An 18,304-nucleotide genomic window follows, 5' to 3' on the forward strand; every position below is an offset into this window, starting at 1 on the left:
ACCACCACAAACTGATGCTGGTACTAGGAGCACACTCAACGAGCTGTATAAGGCCATAACAAAACAATAAAATGCTCATCCAGAAGCGGGGCTCCTAGTGGCCGGGGACTTTAATGCAGGCAAACTTAAATCCATTTTACCTCATTTCTACCACCATGTCACATGTGCAACCAGAGGAAAAAAACTCTAGACCACCGTTACTCCACACACAGAGACGTATACAAAGCTCTCCCTCGCCCTCCATTTGTCAAATCTCACCATAATTCTATCCTCCTGATTCCTGCTTACAAGCAAAAACTAAAGCAGGAAGTACCAGTGACTCGCTCAATACGGAAGTGGTCAGATGACGCGGATACTACGCCACAGGACTGTTTTGCTAGCACAGGATTCATCCAATGGCAAAAAACGAACTAAAACAGACTGGAATATGGCCCGGGATTAATTCAGTGGCATTGAGGAGTATACTATTTCAGTCACCGGCTTCATCAATAAGTGCATCGATGACTTCGTCCCCACAGTGACTGTATGTACATTTCCCAACCAGAACCAATGGATTACAGGCAATATCCGCACTGAGCTAAAGGCTAGAGCTGCCGCTTTCAAGGAGCGGGAGACTAACACGGACACTTATAAAAAAAATCCTGCTATGCCCTCAGACGAACCATCAAACAGGCAAAGCGTCAATACAGGACTAAGACTGAATCCTACTACACCGGCTCCGACACTCATCGGACTGAAAATGGAAACCCAGCCGCGAGCTGCCCAGTGACACGAGCCTACAAGACGAGCTAAATGCCTTTTATGCTCGCTTCGAGGCAAGCAACACTGAAGCATGCATGAGAGCACCAGCTGTTCTGGACAACTGTGTCATCACGCTCTCCATAGCAGATGTGAGCAAGACCTTTAAACAGGTCAACATTCACAAAGTAGCAGGGCCAGACGGACTACCAGGAAGTGTACTCAAAGCATGCGCGGACAAACTGGCAAGTGTCTTCACTGACATTTTCAACCTCTCCCTGACCGAGTCTGTAATACCTACATGTTTCAAACAGACCACCATAGACCCTGTGCCCAAAAAAGCAAAGGTCACCTGCCTAAATGATTACCGCCCCTTAGCACTCACGTCGGTAGTCATGAACTGCTTTACAAGGCTGGTCATGGCTCACAACACCATCAGGCCGGAAACCCGAGACCCATTACAATTCGCATACCGCCCCAACAGATCCACAGATGTGAGATTGAGTCTCCACACTACCCTTTCCCACCTGGACAAAAGGAACACCTATATGAGAATGCTGTTCATTGACTACAGCTCAGCATTCAACACCATAGCTCATCAATAAGCTAAGGACCCTGGGTCTAAACACCGCCCTCTACAACAGGATCCTGGACTTCCTGATGGGGGCCTGTTGTATTCGGTGCATGTGACAAATAACATTTGATTTGATATAGGGAAAAGTGTGCCATTTCAGACGCAGACACTTAACTAAAAAAAAATGTCAAAGGCTCAAAAACGCTAAATCACACCATCAGAACACAGCAAGGAGGGGCCATGAAAAGTGGATCTGGAGAAGAAGTGAAGGTTAATTCAGAAGTGAGTCAGTGAATAGAGGAATTGGTGTACTGTTGACTAACCGTAACAGGTGTGGCATTAGCGGCTGACATTCCGATTGCCTCTTCAATGTATTTCTGCTCCTCTTCTGTGATGGTAGGGTGGGCTGCCGGACTCTCGTATGACACCAGGATCCAGAAGAGATACCAGAAGATCCCAAAGCTGCCTGGGAGGTGGAAGGAAGAGTGAAACGAGTGGAGAGAAAATAGGAAGAATAGAGGAAGTGTAAAAGTGGGGAACTGATGGAAGATGAGGAAAAGGGAAAAGGAGGTTTTTAAAACAAGTACAGACTAAGGGTCAGAGCTACAGTGCATACGTTTCACAGCCAATTCATAAGCCTTTGTAGAATTTGCATACTTGAAGTGAACTGAGGGATTGTTCACTTTTGCTAACAGATGCAATCCATTTCTGGTAGCAGAAGTGAACTGAGGGATTGTTCACTTTTGCTAACAGATACAATCCATTTCTGGTAGCATTGCTACATTCTCCAAAAAATTCTAGCCAGGTGATTCTAGACTTTGCTAAATAACCAGCAACAAATTTTTTGAAGATTTGGAATAAACGACAATACCCTAGGGAAGTCGTAAAATAACTCAAACTTTGCATGAAAGTTAACTATCTCCAGAGCCGGCGCCAGAACGAATCCGTCAGACGGGCCTTTGATTTCCATAGGCGGGCACGTTTTTTTCACGGGACCTCCTATGTGTGCATGCGCTTGTGTGTTCACAATTTTTTTTATGAGTAAAGACCATAGGCAGCTCGTGAGTTTCAATTTCTACTGATTTGAGAGACAGTTATGATCATTTTTTATATATCAGCCTTTTCGTGGAACAGTTTAATTTCAATAATAACGTTTTTGTTTCTCAAAATCATTGTCACGTGGTTAATCATAAAAACTTAAGTAAAATGATAAAAATCTAAAAGTTCAAATTAAACTAAGGCGAGAGCACCAGCCTCTGCTCTGCCATATGGACACAGTAATACACCGTGATGCATTGGAGGCTAAAGAAATGAGCGCATAGAACTCAGATAGCCTATAGGCCAATGCAGTAGTAGGCCTACAACTTCCACGTCAACTAAGTAAAATACATAGGCCTAAAGCCGAAAAATAAAAACAGCAGAAAATATCCTGATGACACATTAATATCTATACTCTGCCTCCCTTTCTATCTGTCTTGACTTGAGCTATTGAAGTGCAACATTGTATCAACTAGCCTATTCCAGGCCCTCAGAGTTTCCTGTGCCAGTGAGCTTGGGACAGACAGCTGTTTTTTTATGACGTTTCCACTAGATACTATATATGGAATCGTCAGATCATGATATTTTGCTCTTTTGCACCAACGCCTGTTGATTATCGAGGCCGGGAGTGATGGAATCATTTTCATGATATTGTTTTCAAATCATTTGAAATGGATGTTTAAAAAACAACAGACTGACTTAGTGTGAGGTGAAGAAAAAATTACTGAAAAGCTCAGCTTATTAGTGGTGGACGTGGTGAGTTAAGACAAATCGGAAATCAGACATTGCCAAATGGGCACTTTTCTACATTAACTTGTTTCTCACAAGTGTAGCAGGTTGTGGACTTTGCAAACAACGTTTCCACTCCGAGAATGAGAACGGTAAATAACTGTAATTAATATATGCATTAACAGAAATTAATGTAACCAAATGATGGGGGATTAATGGTACATTTACTAGACCTACTGGTGACATATGTAATGGGGAATTGCTTAACAACGAAACGATCAAAGGGTAAACAATTCACATAATGAAACAATGAATGTGCAAGAATTGGCAGGAGACCACTGAGCGCATTCTGGAAAGCTGAGTGCATGTATTCTGGAAAGCTGAGTGCATGTATTCTGGAAAGCTGAGTGCATGTATTCTGGAAAGCTGAGTGCATGTATTCTGGAAAGCTGAGTGCATGTATTCTGGAAAGCTGAGTGCATGCATTCTGGAAAGCTCAGTGCATGTATTCTGGAAAGCTGAGTGCATGTATTCTGGAAAGCTGAGTGCATGTATTCTGGAAAGCTGAGTGCATGTATTCTGGAAAGCTGAGTGCATGCATTCTGGAAAGCTGAGTGCATGCATTCTGGAAAGCTCAGTGCATGTATTCTGAAAAGCTGAGTGCATGTATTCTGGAAAGCTGAGTGCATGTATTCTGGAAAGCTGAGTGCATGTATTCTGGAAAGCTGAGTGCATGTATTCTGGAAAGCTGAGTGCATGTATTCTGGAAAGCTGAGTACATGCATTCTGGAGAGAGACATGCCATATCTTCGCCACATACCCCTCCCCTCCTCCTTGTTGCAACATTTTAAACTAAACTCAGACATTTATGTTCACACATAATTTACATGCTTTTCACTGTCAGCTGCAATTCAAATCAGCAAAACATATTGCCATTTGCGCTGCCATATTTGCAGGATTCCCAAATAAGCATAGGCTTACACACTTGTGATTTGAAACAATCCACAACAATCTTTTTAAAATAAGCTAATGATCCTCTGTGGCCAAGTCATGCTCTCTGGTGAAGTATTTGAATGTTTTTATTCAGACAGTAGTAAGTATGTCATTTTGGCAAAAAACATACATTTACTTTAGGGGAAGCCATTATCTTAACAGTGCACTGTGCACCCGCCAACTTTCCTTTCCAATTCGCAAGAGTCTGAAATCAGAGATCTGTATATAATGACGAGAAGCTCTTGTTTCCGCCCTAACAATGGGAATCATTGTCCCAACCCGGGAAGGCAGGCGACAAGCTTAGGTCTGCATATTATGCCCATGGAAACACATTGGGCTTATTCTGGACAGATTTTGGCGAGAGTGAGCCCTCTTGCTTCGCCTCTTCCGCTCTGCTGAAACGCTCTCACAGGACAGAGCATCCGAGCGAGCAAAACTCCGCTCCCCTCTGTCTTACTATATGTAGCCCATGTATCTGATGCTGTCTGGCTAGAAATAGTATGACATGCCATACTCTTTTGGTCCATACAGAATCAGATACATGGTCTACGCATTCTGAGACAGAAGGGCACTGTTTCGCTCGCTCGGATGTTTATTTGATATTGAAGCGTCTTTCTGTCGGCGCGCCTCTTGGTCAAATAAATTATCAATATTTCAATATGTTATTTGGATGGGCAAGGAGGTACGGCAGGGCGGGCCAGGCCCCCTAAAGGCCGCCCATAACGCCGGCCCTGACTATCACTTTAAGTTGGGAACATTTATGACAAACAGAAGTCACTAACCGTAGACATAGAAGACAGACGACCACCCTGAGTACTGGACTAGCACTCCAGCCAGTGGCATGGCTATCACGGCTCCTGCATAGGACCCTGAGATACAGAGGCAGACACACTCAAACATGAGGGAGACAGAAAGGTCAGTCATATGGAAAATCAACAGCATTAAACACATTGCTGTGGAACTAGAACTACGATCTTGAGCAATCACAGCATGATTATTAATTATTATAAGGGTAAAAATAGTCACAGTAGATGATGAAATGGTTATAGTCATGTAGAAAACATCCGTTTTACAAGAAGAATTATGGAGAAATACGTCATCACAATAAGTAATATTAATAGTAGTCAAAACTGTGTCCCTTTGTAGTGTCCAGACAAAGACAGGAGACAGAGAGGATGACAGACAAGAGACAGAGAGGATGACAGAGTGGATGACAGAGAGGATTACAGACAGGAGACAGAGAGGATGACAGAGAGGATGACAGAGAGGATGACAGAGAGGATGACAGAGAGGATGACAGAGAGGATGACAGAGAGGACAGACAGAGATGACAGAGATGACAGACAGAGATGACAGAGATGACAGACAGAGATGACAGACAGGAGACAGAGAGGATGACAGAGAGGATTACAGACAGGAGACAGAGAGGATGACAGACAGGAGACAGAGAGGAGACAGAGAGGATGACAGACAGGATGACAGACAGGATGACAGAAGAGAAAGATGACCTCACCACAAAAAGCTGTTGTGGCCAATCGACTTCTTTCAAGAGGCGGGGCCCATTTTGCCCAGATGCCGTGGCATGCTGGGTATGAAACACCCTATGAGAGAAAGAGATACATTAGGAGAACAACAACTTTTCATATTTGCAGTTGTACTGAAAGGTTGCTGACAGCTGTTTTCTCTATGGTGGACTGGCCATGTGTCATACTTGACGAGAATGTTTTCTTTCTCATATGAAAAGTTGATCTCCTAAAATCAATTACATAACTTCCTGGTGTAACTCTTTCTCTCATAGGGTGTTTCAGGTGAAATGCATTGTACACTTTAGAAAGAAGACATTCTCGTCAAGAATGACACATGGCCGGGCAGTGGCCAGTTCACCATAGAGAAAACAATCAGTTGTCAGCATAGTGCAAGTGTGAACTCTGATGTATGCTAGGGGAAGCCATTGGATGTAGCCAAGCACCTCCACGAGTCCTTGACATATCCTGACAAGGATAACGCATCCAATGTGAGTTCGTGCTGCCGATGGGATCAACATATTCAGGCATGAGGTGGCCACAATGGCAAAACCAAAGACTCTGCGTGATAGAGGGGAAAAGAATCAGATATCTACCTACAGTAATAGTTATTGAAATATTCACAGCACATTATTTACATACAAGTAAAAGCAGCTGACCTGTTGGCTGCAAATTTTTGACAGATGAATCCCCCGGGTATTTGGGTTACTATGTATCCCCAGAAAAATGACCCATGGATCATTCCGACCGTTTCTGGTTCCCAGTTGAACTGAGCTTTCTATGGAGAGAGTGAGAAAAATGAAAAAAAGAGTTCAAAGCAAAAAAAAGGTGAGAAAAAGATTTTCTGGGGTGGTGGGAAAAAATAAATGTGAGATCGCTAAAGTAAGTGACCGTAACTATCACCCTTCTACAGTAATCATGAAGCAAAGTCTTAATTCAATAAAAGACAAAGCCGCAGTTGACAATCAAACTATTGCGATCATAGGGACCTAGCAACTTTGATAGCCACCACATTTCAACTGGCAGTAACAATCCTCTTTCAGCTAGAGTCTCGTGTTTGTTGGTCATTACAACCAATAAGGTCCTTATCCATTTAGGAGAAGGAGGTAAAGCCAAAGCAACCTGATTGGTCCAACTCTGACCCTTTGAGAGCATACATACCACCACTGACAATAGGGATTCATTCTCCCCTCACTGGTTACCAACAAGTCACACATATCACTCTTGGAAACAAAGGTGTGACCTAGAACCATAAAGATGTCTTTGGCTTATCCCTGTAAGAGAACCCTTTTCGGTTTCAGGTAGAATGTTTTCACTCAACAACCCTTTTTTCAGACATAAAGAGTTATTTAGATGGAAAAGATACCATGTAGAACCCTACCTGTCCTGAAAGAACCCTTTTAGAACCCTTTGTTCTAAAACAATATCTCTGACTCACCACAAGAATCGGCTTGTCGCCCTTGTAGATGGTTTGGTTGTTGACCATGCTGACGATGGCAACGCCCAAGTTGCATCGGATACCGAAGGAGATGCAGAAGCCCAGGCCGGAGAGGATGGCGATGATGTAGCGTCGGGGCAGGCCGAAACAGGTGCAGTCCACCACGGGCATCTCCTTCTCCTCCACAATAACTGCCTGACCCTCATCGGTGAGCTCGATTGTCTCGCCATTTTCCTGCCGCTTCTCTAGGATTCTGAGAACGAAAAGGAGAGGAGATATTATATATATGATATATAAAATCAGCAAAAAAAAGAATGTCCCTTTTTCAGGACCCTGTCTTTCAAAGATAATTCGTAAAAATCCAAATAACTTCACAGATCTTCATTGTAAAGGGTTTAAACACTGTTTCCCATGCTTGTTCAATGAACCATAAATAATTAATGAACATGCACTTAAGACACTAACAGCTTACAGACGGTAGTCAATTAAGGTCACAGTTATGAAAACTTAGGATACCAAAGAGGACATTCAACTGACTCTGAAAAACACCAAAAGAAAGATGCCCAGGGTCCCTGCTCATCTGCGTGAACGTGCCTTAGGCATGCTGCAAGGAGGCATGAGGACTGCAGATGTGGCCAGGGCAATAAATTGCAATGTCCATACTGTGAGACGCCTAGGACAGGGCTACAGGGAGACAGCTGATCGTCCTCGCAGTGGCAGACCACGTGTAACAACACCTGCACAGGATCGGTACATCCGAACATCACACCTGCGGGACAGGTACAGGATGGCAACAACTGCCCGAGTTACAACAGGAATGCACAATCCCTCCATCAGTGCTCAGACTATTGCGGACAGAGGCTGGACTGAGGGCTTGTAGGCCTGTTGTAAGGCAGGTCCTCACCAGACATCACAGGCAACAACGTCGCCTATGGGCACAAACCCACCGTTGCTGGACCAGACAGGACTGGCAAAAAGTCCTCTTCACTGACGAGTCATGGTTTTGTCTCACCAAAGGTGATGGTCGGATTCGCGTTTATCGTCGAAGGAATGAGCGTTACACCGAGGCCTGTACTCTGGAGCGGGATCGATTTGGAGGTGGAGGGTCCGTCACGGTCTGGGTGTGTCACAGCATCATCGGACTGAGCTTGTTGTCAATGCAGGCAATCTCAACGCTGTGCGTTACAGGGAAGACATCCTCCTCCCTCATGTGGTACCCTTCCTGCAGGCTCATCCTGACCTGACCGTCCAGCATGACAATGCCACCAGCCATACTGCTCGTTCTGTGCGTGATTTCCTGCAAGACAGGTGTCAGTGTTCTGCCATGGCCATTGAAGAGCCCGGATCTCAATCCCATTGAGCATGTCTGGGACCTGTTGGATCGGAGAGCTAGGGCCATTCCCCCCAGAAATGTCCGTGAACTTGCAGGTGCCTTGGTGGAAGAGTGGGGTAACATCTCAAAGCAAGAACTGGCAAATCTGGTGCAGTCCATGAGGAGGAGATGCACTGCAGTACTTAATGCAGCTGGTGGCTACAACAGATACTGACTGTTACTTTTGATTTTGACCCCCCCTTTGTTCAGGGACACATTATTCCATTTCTGTTAGTCACATGTCTGTGGAACTTTTTCAGTTTATATCTCAGTTGTTGAATCTTATGTGCATACAAATATTTACACTTTAAGTTTGCTGAAAATAAACACAGTTGACGGTGAGAGGATGTTTCTTTTTTTGCATATATATATAGTTTATATAGAGTTGGCTTATGACTTGTATAGACACCGTCTTTAACATACAGACATTAAAGGTGGTGCAAAGACTGGTCCTTTGTAGCTCAGTCAGTAGAGCATGGCACTTGTAACGCCAGAGTAGTGGGTTTGATTCCCGGGACCACCCATATGTTAAATATATGCGCTCAGGATGTCGTGACTAAGTCGCTTGGATAAAAGTGTCTGCTAAATAGCATATGGCGGTAGGTAGCCTAGCGGATAAGTGCATTGGGCTAGTAACTGAAAGGTTGCTCGTTTGAATCCCCGAACCGACTTGGTGAAAAAAATATGTCAATGCTGCAGCGACTTTCTTCCATTCAGCCACAAAAGCATTAGTGAGGTCGGGAACTGATGTTGGGCGATTAGGCCTGGCTCGCAGTTGCTGTTGTAATTTATCCCAAAGGTGTCCGATGTGGTTGAGATCAGGGCTCTGTCCAGGCCAGTCAAGTTCTTCCACAACAATCTCGACAAACCATTTCTGTATGGACCTTGCTTTGTGCATGTGGGCATTGCTGAAACAGGAAAAGGACTTCCCCAAACTGTTGCCACAAAGTCGGAAGCACATAATCATCCAGAATATCATTGTATGCTGTAGCGTTAAGATTTCCCTTCACTGGAATTAAGGGACCTAGCCCGAACCATAAAACTAGCCCCAGACCATTTTTTCTCCTCCACCAAACTTTACAGTTGGCACTATGAATTGTGGTAGCGTCTCCTGGCATCTGCCAAACCCAGATTCGTTCGTCAGACTGCCAGATGAAGCGCGATTCATTACTCCAGAGAATGCATTTCCAATGCTCCAGAGTCCAATGGCAGCGAGCTTTACACCACTCCAGCCGACGCTTGGCATTACGCATGGTGATGTTGTGTGCGGCTGTGCTGCCACGGAAACCCATCTCATGAAACTCCAGACGAACAGTTCTTGTGCTGATGTTGCTTCCAGAGATAGTTTGGAACTTGGTAGTGAGTGTTGCAACTGAGGACAGACGATTTTTATGTGCTACGCGCTTCAGCGGTCCAGTTCTGTGAGCTTGTGCAGCCTACCACTTCGCGGCTGAGCCGTTGTTGCTCCTAGACATCTCCTCTTCACAATAACAGCACTTACATTTGACCGGGGAAGCTCTAACAGGGCAGAAATTTGACGAACTGACTTGTTGGAAAGGTGGCATCCTTTGACGGTGCCACGTTGAAAGTCACTGAGCTCTTCAGTACGGGCCATTCTACTGCCAATGTTAGTCAGCAACGGGTGTGGCTGAAATGGCCAAATCCACTAATTTCAAGGAGTGTCCACATACTTGTGTCTCAATAGTGTATGTTCTTGTAAGCATCAGTCAGCAATAATTGTGCAGGTGTGTGTGTGGGTCTTCCGTGCATTAATTATGAATTTTGCATGGTATTAAAGTTACATGAGATTGTATTCATTGCTAATGTATTTTAATTGCTATGCTTGACATCTACAACCCAAACAGACTCTTCCAAGACAGACATTCCTTCCTGTAAACCTCTCAAAAAAATGCCAACCACCTCGGTACACTTCAATGTCACCTTGGTCAAGCCCCGGCCTGCAGTGAGTTATTTTTTTCAAATAGGTTTTTTGCTGACATTACCAATCTGACAGGCCTTGGCAGGTAGGCTGCAATACAGTAGAGCTAAAACCTTACGGTGAAAACAGCATTTGTCTCCTTGGCACATCTCTGGCCGAATCTCTTCACCTCGCTCTCTCCTGCTCTCTCCCGACCTATCCAGCTCACTGAGCAAACATGCTAACGACCTGCGCCAGCCTCCAGTCTAGGAAACATCAAATATGTATTCAGCTGAGGCACATCATCCATTAAGCATGAGATCAGCTCAGCCCCAATGTGAGGCTGTGCTGAGTTCACAGACCATACTTTATTCCTCTGCTGCAAGGCCAATGGATATGGTGGGATGTGGGGGAGACTGAGGTTTCACATGCTCCTGCTTTATTTCCTGTTTGGGCATATGTTTTTAATGCTCAAGTGATTAGGGGGGAGGAGAGCAAATCATATCATCTCTGCTTTGGAAGTAAAGATTTCACATTGGTTTAGAGCAGACTGTAGGAGGCGGAAGAATACTAAACCGTCAATCAGTCAGTGTTGAAGACATTATTGTTTGAACTGCAAAGTTGACCGTTTCTCGTCCAAGGAATAAGACTATTGGTCTTGCATAGTTTTTCGCTAGTTGGGCATAGTCCTTGGGAATGGTAACAAATGGGTACTCCTTTGAACCACAATGTGCTGTGTTATAATTATTTTTCCCACAGACCTTTTCATCCCTCCAAAATCGAACTATTGTCATTTTACAGACATATCAAAAACAATATAGTATGAGGTGGAATAAGGAAACTGCTAATTAAGATTTTTAAAAAGTTTCACAAGAACCAGGGAAAGGTGATGCTTAGATGGGATTCTAAGCAATAATAAACCCCGAAAGCAGTACAGAAACATTTTGATACATTTCTCCAGATCAAGAAAAAATTATTTATCATACTGGGTCAATGCTCTGATATCCCTACTAGAACCTTCACCAGAGGTTCAGAAACACGTTTTGCGTGGTACCAGGGCAACATCTACTGAGACAGACTAAACAGGGCCAGTCAAACCCATGATAAAATCAGGCTAGGGTAATATGACTGGTCTACATACTGCTTTGGTGACAATGTCACAATGTTATAGCAATCTGCCACACAGCAGCACTGTTACTTGGCACAAGGTATTTGTCACCCCATCAACATGCAAGGCCATTTTACAAGGTGACTTGCTATGTGGAGACTAGAGAATGATGAGAAAGTAAAATAAACAGATTTGAATTACGCCTACACTTTTGACAGCAAACTGTATAACTTATTTGGCATCTAACTACAGTTTGCTTCCAACTACAATTTACAAACTGTGCATTGTGGCAAGTCGAAAACTGCTGTGGTATCCGGAAACATTGTACACCAATATGTGACAAAGCAACATCCACAAAATGGGTGCCACTACGATGCCCATACCAAAAACAGTTCACACAAGCAATGGCTCCATCATTCTCTGACATTAAGTATTAATGACTTTCGCTGACGATGAATTATTAATACCTCTTCGTACTATTTCTGTATTTGTGCGCCTCTCTTTCCCTCTATTCTTCCTGTCCCTCGTTCATCTTTCTAGTTTCGTCTCAGTCCCTGCCTTTCATCGTCAATTCCCTCTCCTCTCACATCGTCACACCCATCTTGCACCACTGTTCTTTTAACACCAATCCCCCTTTCTGCGTCCTGAGAAATATCTTTGTCTAAACAGGATTGCATATAGAAGTGCACATCTGTACTGGCGACACAATGTCCTTTTGATATCTGTCAGGTGTTTATGAAATGTGTTAAAGGTGAAATGTGCTCAACACTATTGCCTTGCAAACAGCTGAGAAAGGGCTAGGAGCCAACTGTCCCATGGTAATGAAATAGAAAATACGCCAGTATTCACTTGATATCATTGCAGCAGATACTTGTTTTTATGTTTTTATGTATTTCGTTCTCTGTCTTAGAGAGTTTTAACTCTTGTTCTTTTTCCTCTATGTCTCAACTTTTGGTTGGCCTCATCTGACCCTGAGACGTATATCCCTTTTAATCCTTAGCGCTTTACAAACCCCTCGTTTTCACTCTAAGTAATATCACACAAACAGACAGAATGACACATACTTGTGTAGTAAATGTGGAAGTCTGTCTGCACAATACTCAGACATATTACAGTGTAGCAAATTAAATAGAGGTCAGTGACCCTTAATCCTTGCTCATTGGCTTATCAAATGAGTATAGTGGGTTCTCACTCCATCATAATCTCTTAATTCATTCGTCAAGGACATAGGTGTGAGAACAGTTCAGCAGTGCAGTTCAATCAACAGGTGAAGATTATTGATTGAAGAATAAATTGTACATGAGGAATAGGACTGGATCTGGGAAGCAATCTAGTATGGGTATTATACCACCTGAATATGATACTTTTGGCACAGACCGTCTTGAACAACTACATAACTTAGGTTTGATCAGAATAAAGAGATGGAGGTTGCAGACTACTCAACACACAACGGAATAGTTGAGAAAAATTATAATTGGCTTCCATAGGAAAACCTTTCAACACAGAGTGAAAAGTCAGCTAAGGGCACTGGAACTCTCTTGAATAATACAATAACCAAACGCCAAATTCTCTAAACAATCCACACACTGGACTGGACCAAAATGAGCTTTAGAAACATTAATGAATGCTGTACTTGGATTACAAAAAGCTCTAAACTTAGACTGGTGACTGATATTTTGTTGAAATGTCATGACATGTCATTATGAATATGATGGCGGCAGGTAGCCTAGCGGTTAGAACATTGGGCCAGTAACCGAAAGGTCACTAGTCTAAATCCCTGAGCTGACAAGGTGACAAATCTGCCGATGTGCCCTTGAGCAAGGCACTTAACCCTAATTGCTCCAGGGTCACCGTTGATAATTGCAGAACCTGGCCGTGACCCCCTGAAACACCCTTGGGGAGTTGGGATATGAAAACAAATAAATATAAAAAATTAAAAAAAAATTCCAATTCAAACATGCATATTAAACCACTTGTACCCGTGTGAAATAGGACAAACATAAGCACCCCCAAATTATAATAATACATTTTAAATGCATCACATGGTCAAAAACAGTGGCTACATGTGTAAATAAGACACTATACCGCAGACAAGGTCACGTGTGGTGAATTTCTCCAGTTTTATCATGTAGGCAAGGGACCCAGCCATAAGAATATGAATTGCATTCAGCTAACTTTGTTTTTGTTATGACCTCAACCCATGACCAAACAGCTGGATCGAAATATCTACTCCCTGTTTAAGGGACAATGTCAACCCAATGCCTTTCTAAAGTATCTGAAAAATCTGATTGCAGTTAAGGATAAGTAATTATGCAACTGTTTATAACATGTTTACATAAGTTATTTGTTATTGTGAGTTATGAGGGCCCGAGCACAATCTTCACAGCAATAAGTTATTAATCATTGAACAACAAGTGTCTGAGTTGGTTATTCATCTGACAGATATCAAAGAAGTTAAGGAAGAGTAGCATATTAAAAAGGCCCAGTGCAGTCAAAAATGTGTTTTATACATTCACTGGACAGTTTATTAGGTACACCCATCTATTACCGGATCAGACCCCCTTTTGTCTCCAGAAAAGCCTGACTTCTTCGGGGCATTCTACAAAGTGCCACAGGAAATGTTCCACAGGGATGTCGGTCCATGCTGACGCGACTAAGACTCAGTTGCTGCAGATTGGACGGCAGTGCATTTATGCTATCAACAGCTCGTTCCTTCTCATCCCAAAGATGCACTATTAGGTTGAGGTCTGGGGACTGCACAGGCCACTCAAGTAAACTGTCCAGTGTTGGTTATCGCGGGCCCACCGCTTCTTCTTGGTTTTAGCTGAAAAGAGTTGAGCCCGGTGTGATCGTCTGCTGCAATAGCCATCCGTGACAAGGATCGATGAGTTGTGCGTTGCGATATGTTGTACTGCGCCGTTATTTATGTGTGTGGGCCGCTTGTTAGCCTGCACGATTCTTGACATTCTCCTTCAACCTTTTTCATCAACGAGCTGTTTTTGCCCACTGGACTGCCGCTGACTATGCTTTTTGTTTGTCGCACCCTAGTGTGACAAATACAATTTGATTTGACCGTTGTGCAAGAAAAGCCCAGAAGGGCGGCAGTTTTGGAAATAGTGGATCCGGCGTGCCCAGCACTGACGATCATACCCTGCTCAAAGTCGCTTAGGTCACTCGAAAAGTGACTGAATGACGAGATACCTGTCTTAAATAGCAAGCCACGACCATGTGAATCTCTGTATGTAGGTGTAATCCATTTGTGAACAGGGTGGTGTACCTAATAGACTGGCCGGTGAGAGTATATATCCACACTATAAGGTTGGAATAATACTGTAAAATTGCAAAAATGATAATACCTTTTTAGTTTAAGAGCTCTTTGAAAAGACAGCCTGAAAGGGCTCCCGAGTGTCAGTGGTCTAAGGCACTGCACCCCAGTGCTAAAGGAGTCACTACAGACCCTGGTTCGTTCCCAGGTTGTATCACAACCAGCCATGATCGGGAGCCCCATAGGGTAGCGCACAGTTGGCCCAGCGACTTCCGGGTTAGGGGAGGGTTTGGCTTGGGGCTCATTTCGCTTTACTTGGCTCATCGCGCTCTAGCGTCTCCTAGTGGCGGGCGAGACGCCTGCAGGCTGACCTCAGTCATCAGTTGAACGCGTTTCCTCCGACACGTTGGTGCGGCTGGCTTCCGGTTTAAGCGGGCGGGTATTAAGAAGCGCAGTTTGGCGGGTCTTGTTTCGGAGGACGCATGACTCGACCTTCGCCCCCGAGCCCTTTGGGGAGTTGCAGCGATGAGACAAGATCTAAATTGGGGTTTAAAAAAAAGCCCTGAAATTTCAGCCTGTTTTCATGGGAAGGAATGTTGTCCTGCCTGCTGCCATCACCTGGCGGTAAATTAATTAATAGACCTATAAGAGAGTTCCAAACCTCTATGAAGAAAAATGGGCCTAACTATTTATATGTCATATAAGGCTAAATGTCACAAAAATTCACACAACATAGGTCCTAACAGCAGCCACAAACCAAGGCACCATATTACGCACTGGGGGACACCTCAGCGCACGCATGTGATAAGGAAGTGAAGGTTTGGTAACTATTGCGTAGGGCAGGTAGGTACAGTAATCCCTGCCGTTGGGGGAGGGGAGCAGACGATGACGAGTTATTAAACCGTAGACGGGGCGAACCTGGAGAGGTAGGCTACCTACAGAGCGAGTGAGAGAGCGAGAAAGAGAGAGGTGTATGGGGATTTACGTGGGCCGACAGCTTGGAGGGGGAGAGGGCTATTTCGGGAGAGGATTTATGTGTTCAGACGCTTCTTCAAATCCCGAGAGAAAGGAGATCGCGAACTATTTGCGCTCCGATATCCATCAATGTTTCTGTAGATTAATCACCCATTTTTTTGCATCGTGGCCGCACCAAAGAAACGTTATGTTCCCTTATTAAAGTATAAATGTCTTCCACATTTCTTGAGCAGAATAGCCAGCACTTGCTCTCTCAAGTGGCCACACACTGTAAACAATTAGGCAAATGAGATGCCGATCTAACTTTCACTGCTTTTACAAAGTGCCAATATTTAGTTGACCAGCTGGCCTGGACACGTTTTTGTTATGCAAAAGAATGTTCAACTAATGCGCATAGCCTACAAACCCCGGGCACAAATATCAGCTCAGCTAGTTGTTATCATGTAGGTATCCCCCCGCCCAATAATTATTTTACTGTAGGCTAGGTAAAATATGAACCAAGCATGACCATCAGACAGAGATACTTCTCTTGGCTATACACATGTTGATGCCGTCTCCTCCTTTTTTAAACACCACGTAGAGCAATGTCATGTTTTAGACACATTTTTCCTGTAGGTATATTTACAACAGAATGGAGTCTTTTCCCCTTTATCAACATGTTAATATACATTAATTATGGCCTGATTATAAGTTATTCGTACACCGTTTAGTGTGGCTTACCATGGTAAATAATGGATGCTGTCATTGTCAATTTATTATTATAACACCTGAACAATGAAAAATGGTAGATGGGCCCCATTTTATTTCTAAAGCAAAAAATATATGTTTTATTTCTATGACTAAGAGTCATAACAAATATAAAATAGTTTAGCACCGCATCACTGCCTATAGAGAACAAATGGACAGTTTTGATGTCCAAATTGACTCCCACAGTAAACATTAATTCACTCTACGCCTTCAGGAAATCATTTCAGTTAGGCTACTTATAGACTTTAGAATGGCAACTGTCTCAAGTTCTCTGGTAAAGAAAGGATGAGGACAGCATTCCGAGGTGGGCCTATACGTCAGTTTATAGGGCCTGAATGAAGTTAATCTAGGTATCCATGACACAGAGCACACGCTACGTTAACACACAGTGGAAATCAAAGATTTTCAAATCAAAACAACCATAACACACCCACTCCTTTACAATTGCAATTTCCCATACATTTAATTAAAGCAGCCTAAATGTAAAAAACATCACACATTCACTGGGATACAAAGGAATTTCTGAACATGCATTTAAAATGTAGCCTATATCTTCCGTGTCTTATTTGAAGTAAGATATAACGACGATTTTACTAAATTGACTGGTTCTATTGATAAAACAAATGTTTCGTCAGGTCATCAAACCCCGTTGTAATCCAGGGTTTTGGGCATGTGGATTTTAGGTAGACTAATTTGTCTAGTGTCAAGGCCTCTCCGTTTTTTAAACAAAAGTTTGGATAAAAGTCAGAGCCTACTTTATATCTTATAAACATAAATAGCCCTAGGCTAATATTGAATAGGCCTATATATTTGTTTAAACTTTTATCAATTTAGTGCCGGGATGACAAGTGGGTAGGTAGCCTAATACTGTAACAAACAAAATACCTTGATCTGGATTGCGTGCGCTACGCGAACAAGGTATAGTTTAGGCTACACAATTTTAACAAATACACCGTAGAGAAAATGTAAGCTATGAATCTGTTATTTTAACTTACTTGTGTAATTTTCCAAGGGTCTTGCCCGCCACGATCTTAAACCTATCTGGTCGGATCTCCATCCTCCCGGTTCCAAACTCCGACCGATTTGCTTCCCGCGTGCACTCCCGCTTGAGCGCGTAGCTCTCTTCCCTATCACCTTCTCCCTCCGCCCTTAACCTTTCACTCACACACCATTAAACCTCGCTTTCCTTTCTCAACCAGCTGGTCCACACCGTTTTTACCCACAGAGTTATGCACAGACATCCACACCCTCCTATGCCCTCTGATTATTCTAGTCTAAATCAAACCAAAGTGAGCCGCAAGTAAATATTCAAGACAAAAAGCACCAACACTTCCCATTCGCACATTTGACAAATTGAGATCAAACAATAGCCAACGTTGTTTTAGCAGTGCTTTAGCAAGTTAAAAATAATTTATAAAACAAATCCAAATGTGTATCTCGAACGGTCGACCGCTGTCTGGCTGCGAGTGTAGCTATCCATGGTGCTGAAACCAGATTACTGCCCCCAACGCTAATCTGCCCGATTGTGTAGCGAGGTATGGTGTCACTTCCTTTCCTGCAGCCCCGTGTGTTAAGTAGCCTGGCTATTCTTGTACCACACAAACACTGAATGAAGGGCATTAGATTAGTCTATTCTGACAAACATGTACTGGAGAAACAGGTCATTTAGGGCCAGAGTGGTCCCCAGAGATTGGGGATGTGATTGGAAGTATAACCAATATCTTAAATTAAAGCTCACCATAATAACTGTACACCCACAAACATGGATGTGCTCTGATCCAGCCACATTATGAGTACTATTGGCTACTATTTCAGGCTATTTTGTTTTTATTGATGAGATTCTTATTCCAATCCCTGCCGTCACTGAGGTCTTAATCATAAAAATC

General features: G+C 43.4%; 1 protein-coding gene across 2 annotated transcripts in view; it reads right to left on the minus strand.

Annotated features, from left to right (window-relative positions):
* LOC106578273 (vesicular glutamate transporter 1) overlaps window positions 1–18,304 on the minus strand; it is a 31,851-nt gene that overhangs the window by 12,700 nt on the left and 847 nt on the right. Inside the window, exons 1-7 of one of the 2 annotated variants that reach the window (XM_082965561.1) lie at window positions 17,414–18,278; window positions 7,034–7,286; window positions 6,255–6,373; window positions 6,042–6,156; window positions 5,586–5,673; window positions 4,855–4,941; window positions 1,636–1,778 (exon numbers count right to left, since the gene is read on the minus strand). In XM_082965561.1, coding sequence (XP_082821687.1) covers window positions 1,636–1,778; window positions 4,855–4,941; window positions 5,586–5,673; window positions 6,042–6,156; window positions 6,255–6,373; window positions 7,034–7,286; window positions 17,414–17,475 — 867 coding nt within the window. In that variant the 5' untranslated portion in view covers window positions 17,476–18,278. Of the gene's footprint in view, window positions 1–1,635; window positions 1,779–4,854; window positions 4,942–5,585; window positions 5,674–6,041; window positions 6,157–6,254; window positions 6,374–7,033; window positions 7,287–17,413; window positions 18,279–18,304 lie in introns of those variants that run through there. The other variant, XM_014156941.3, reaches the window with a different exon arrangement.

Source organism: Salmo salar, chromosome 19 (assembly GCF_965601325.2).
Source record: "Salmo salar chromosome 19, fSalSal1, whole genome shotgun sequence".
In the NCBI taxonomy this organism is placed as follows: domain Eukaryota; kingdom Metazoa; phylum Chordata; class Actinopteri; order Salmoniformes; family Salmonidae; genus Salmo; species Salmo salar.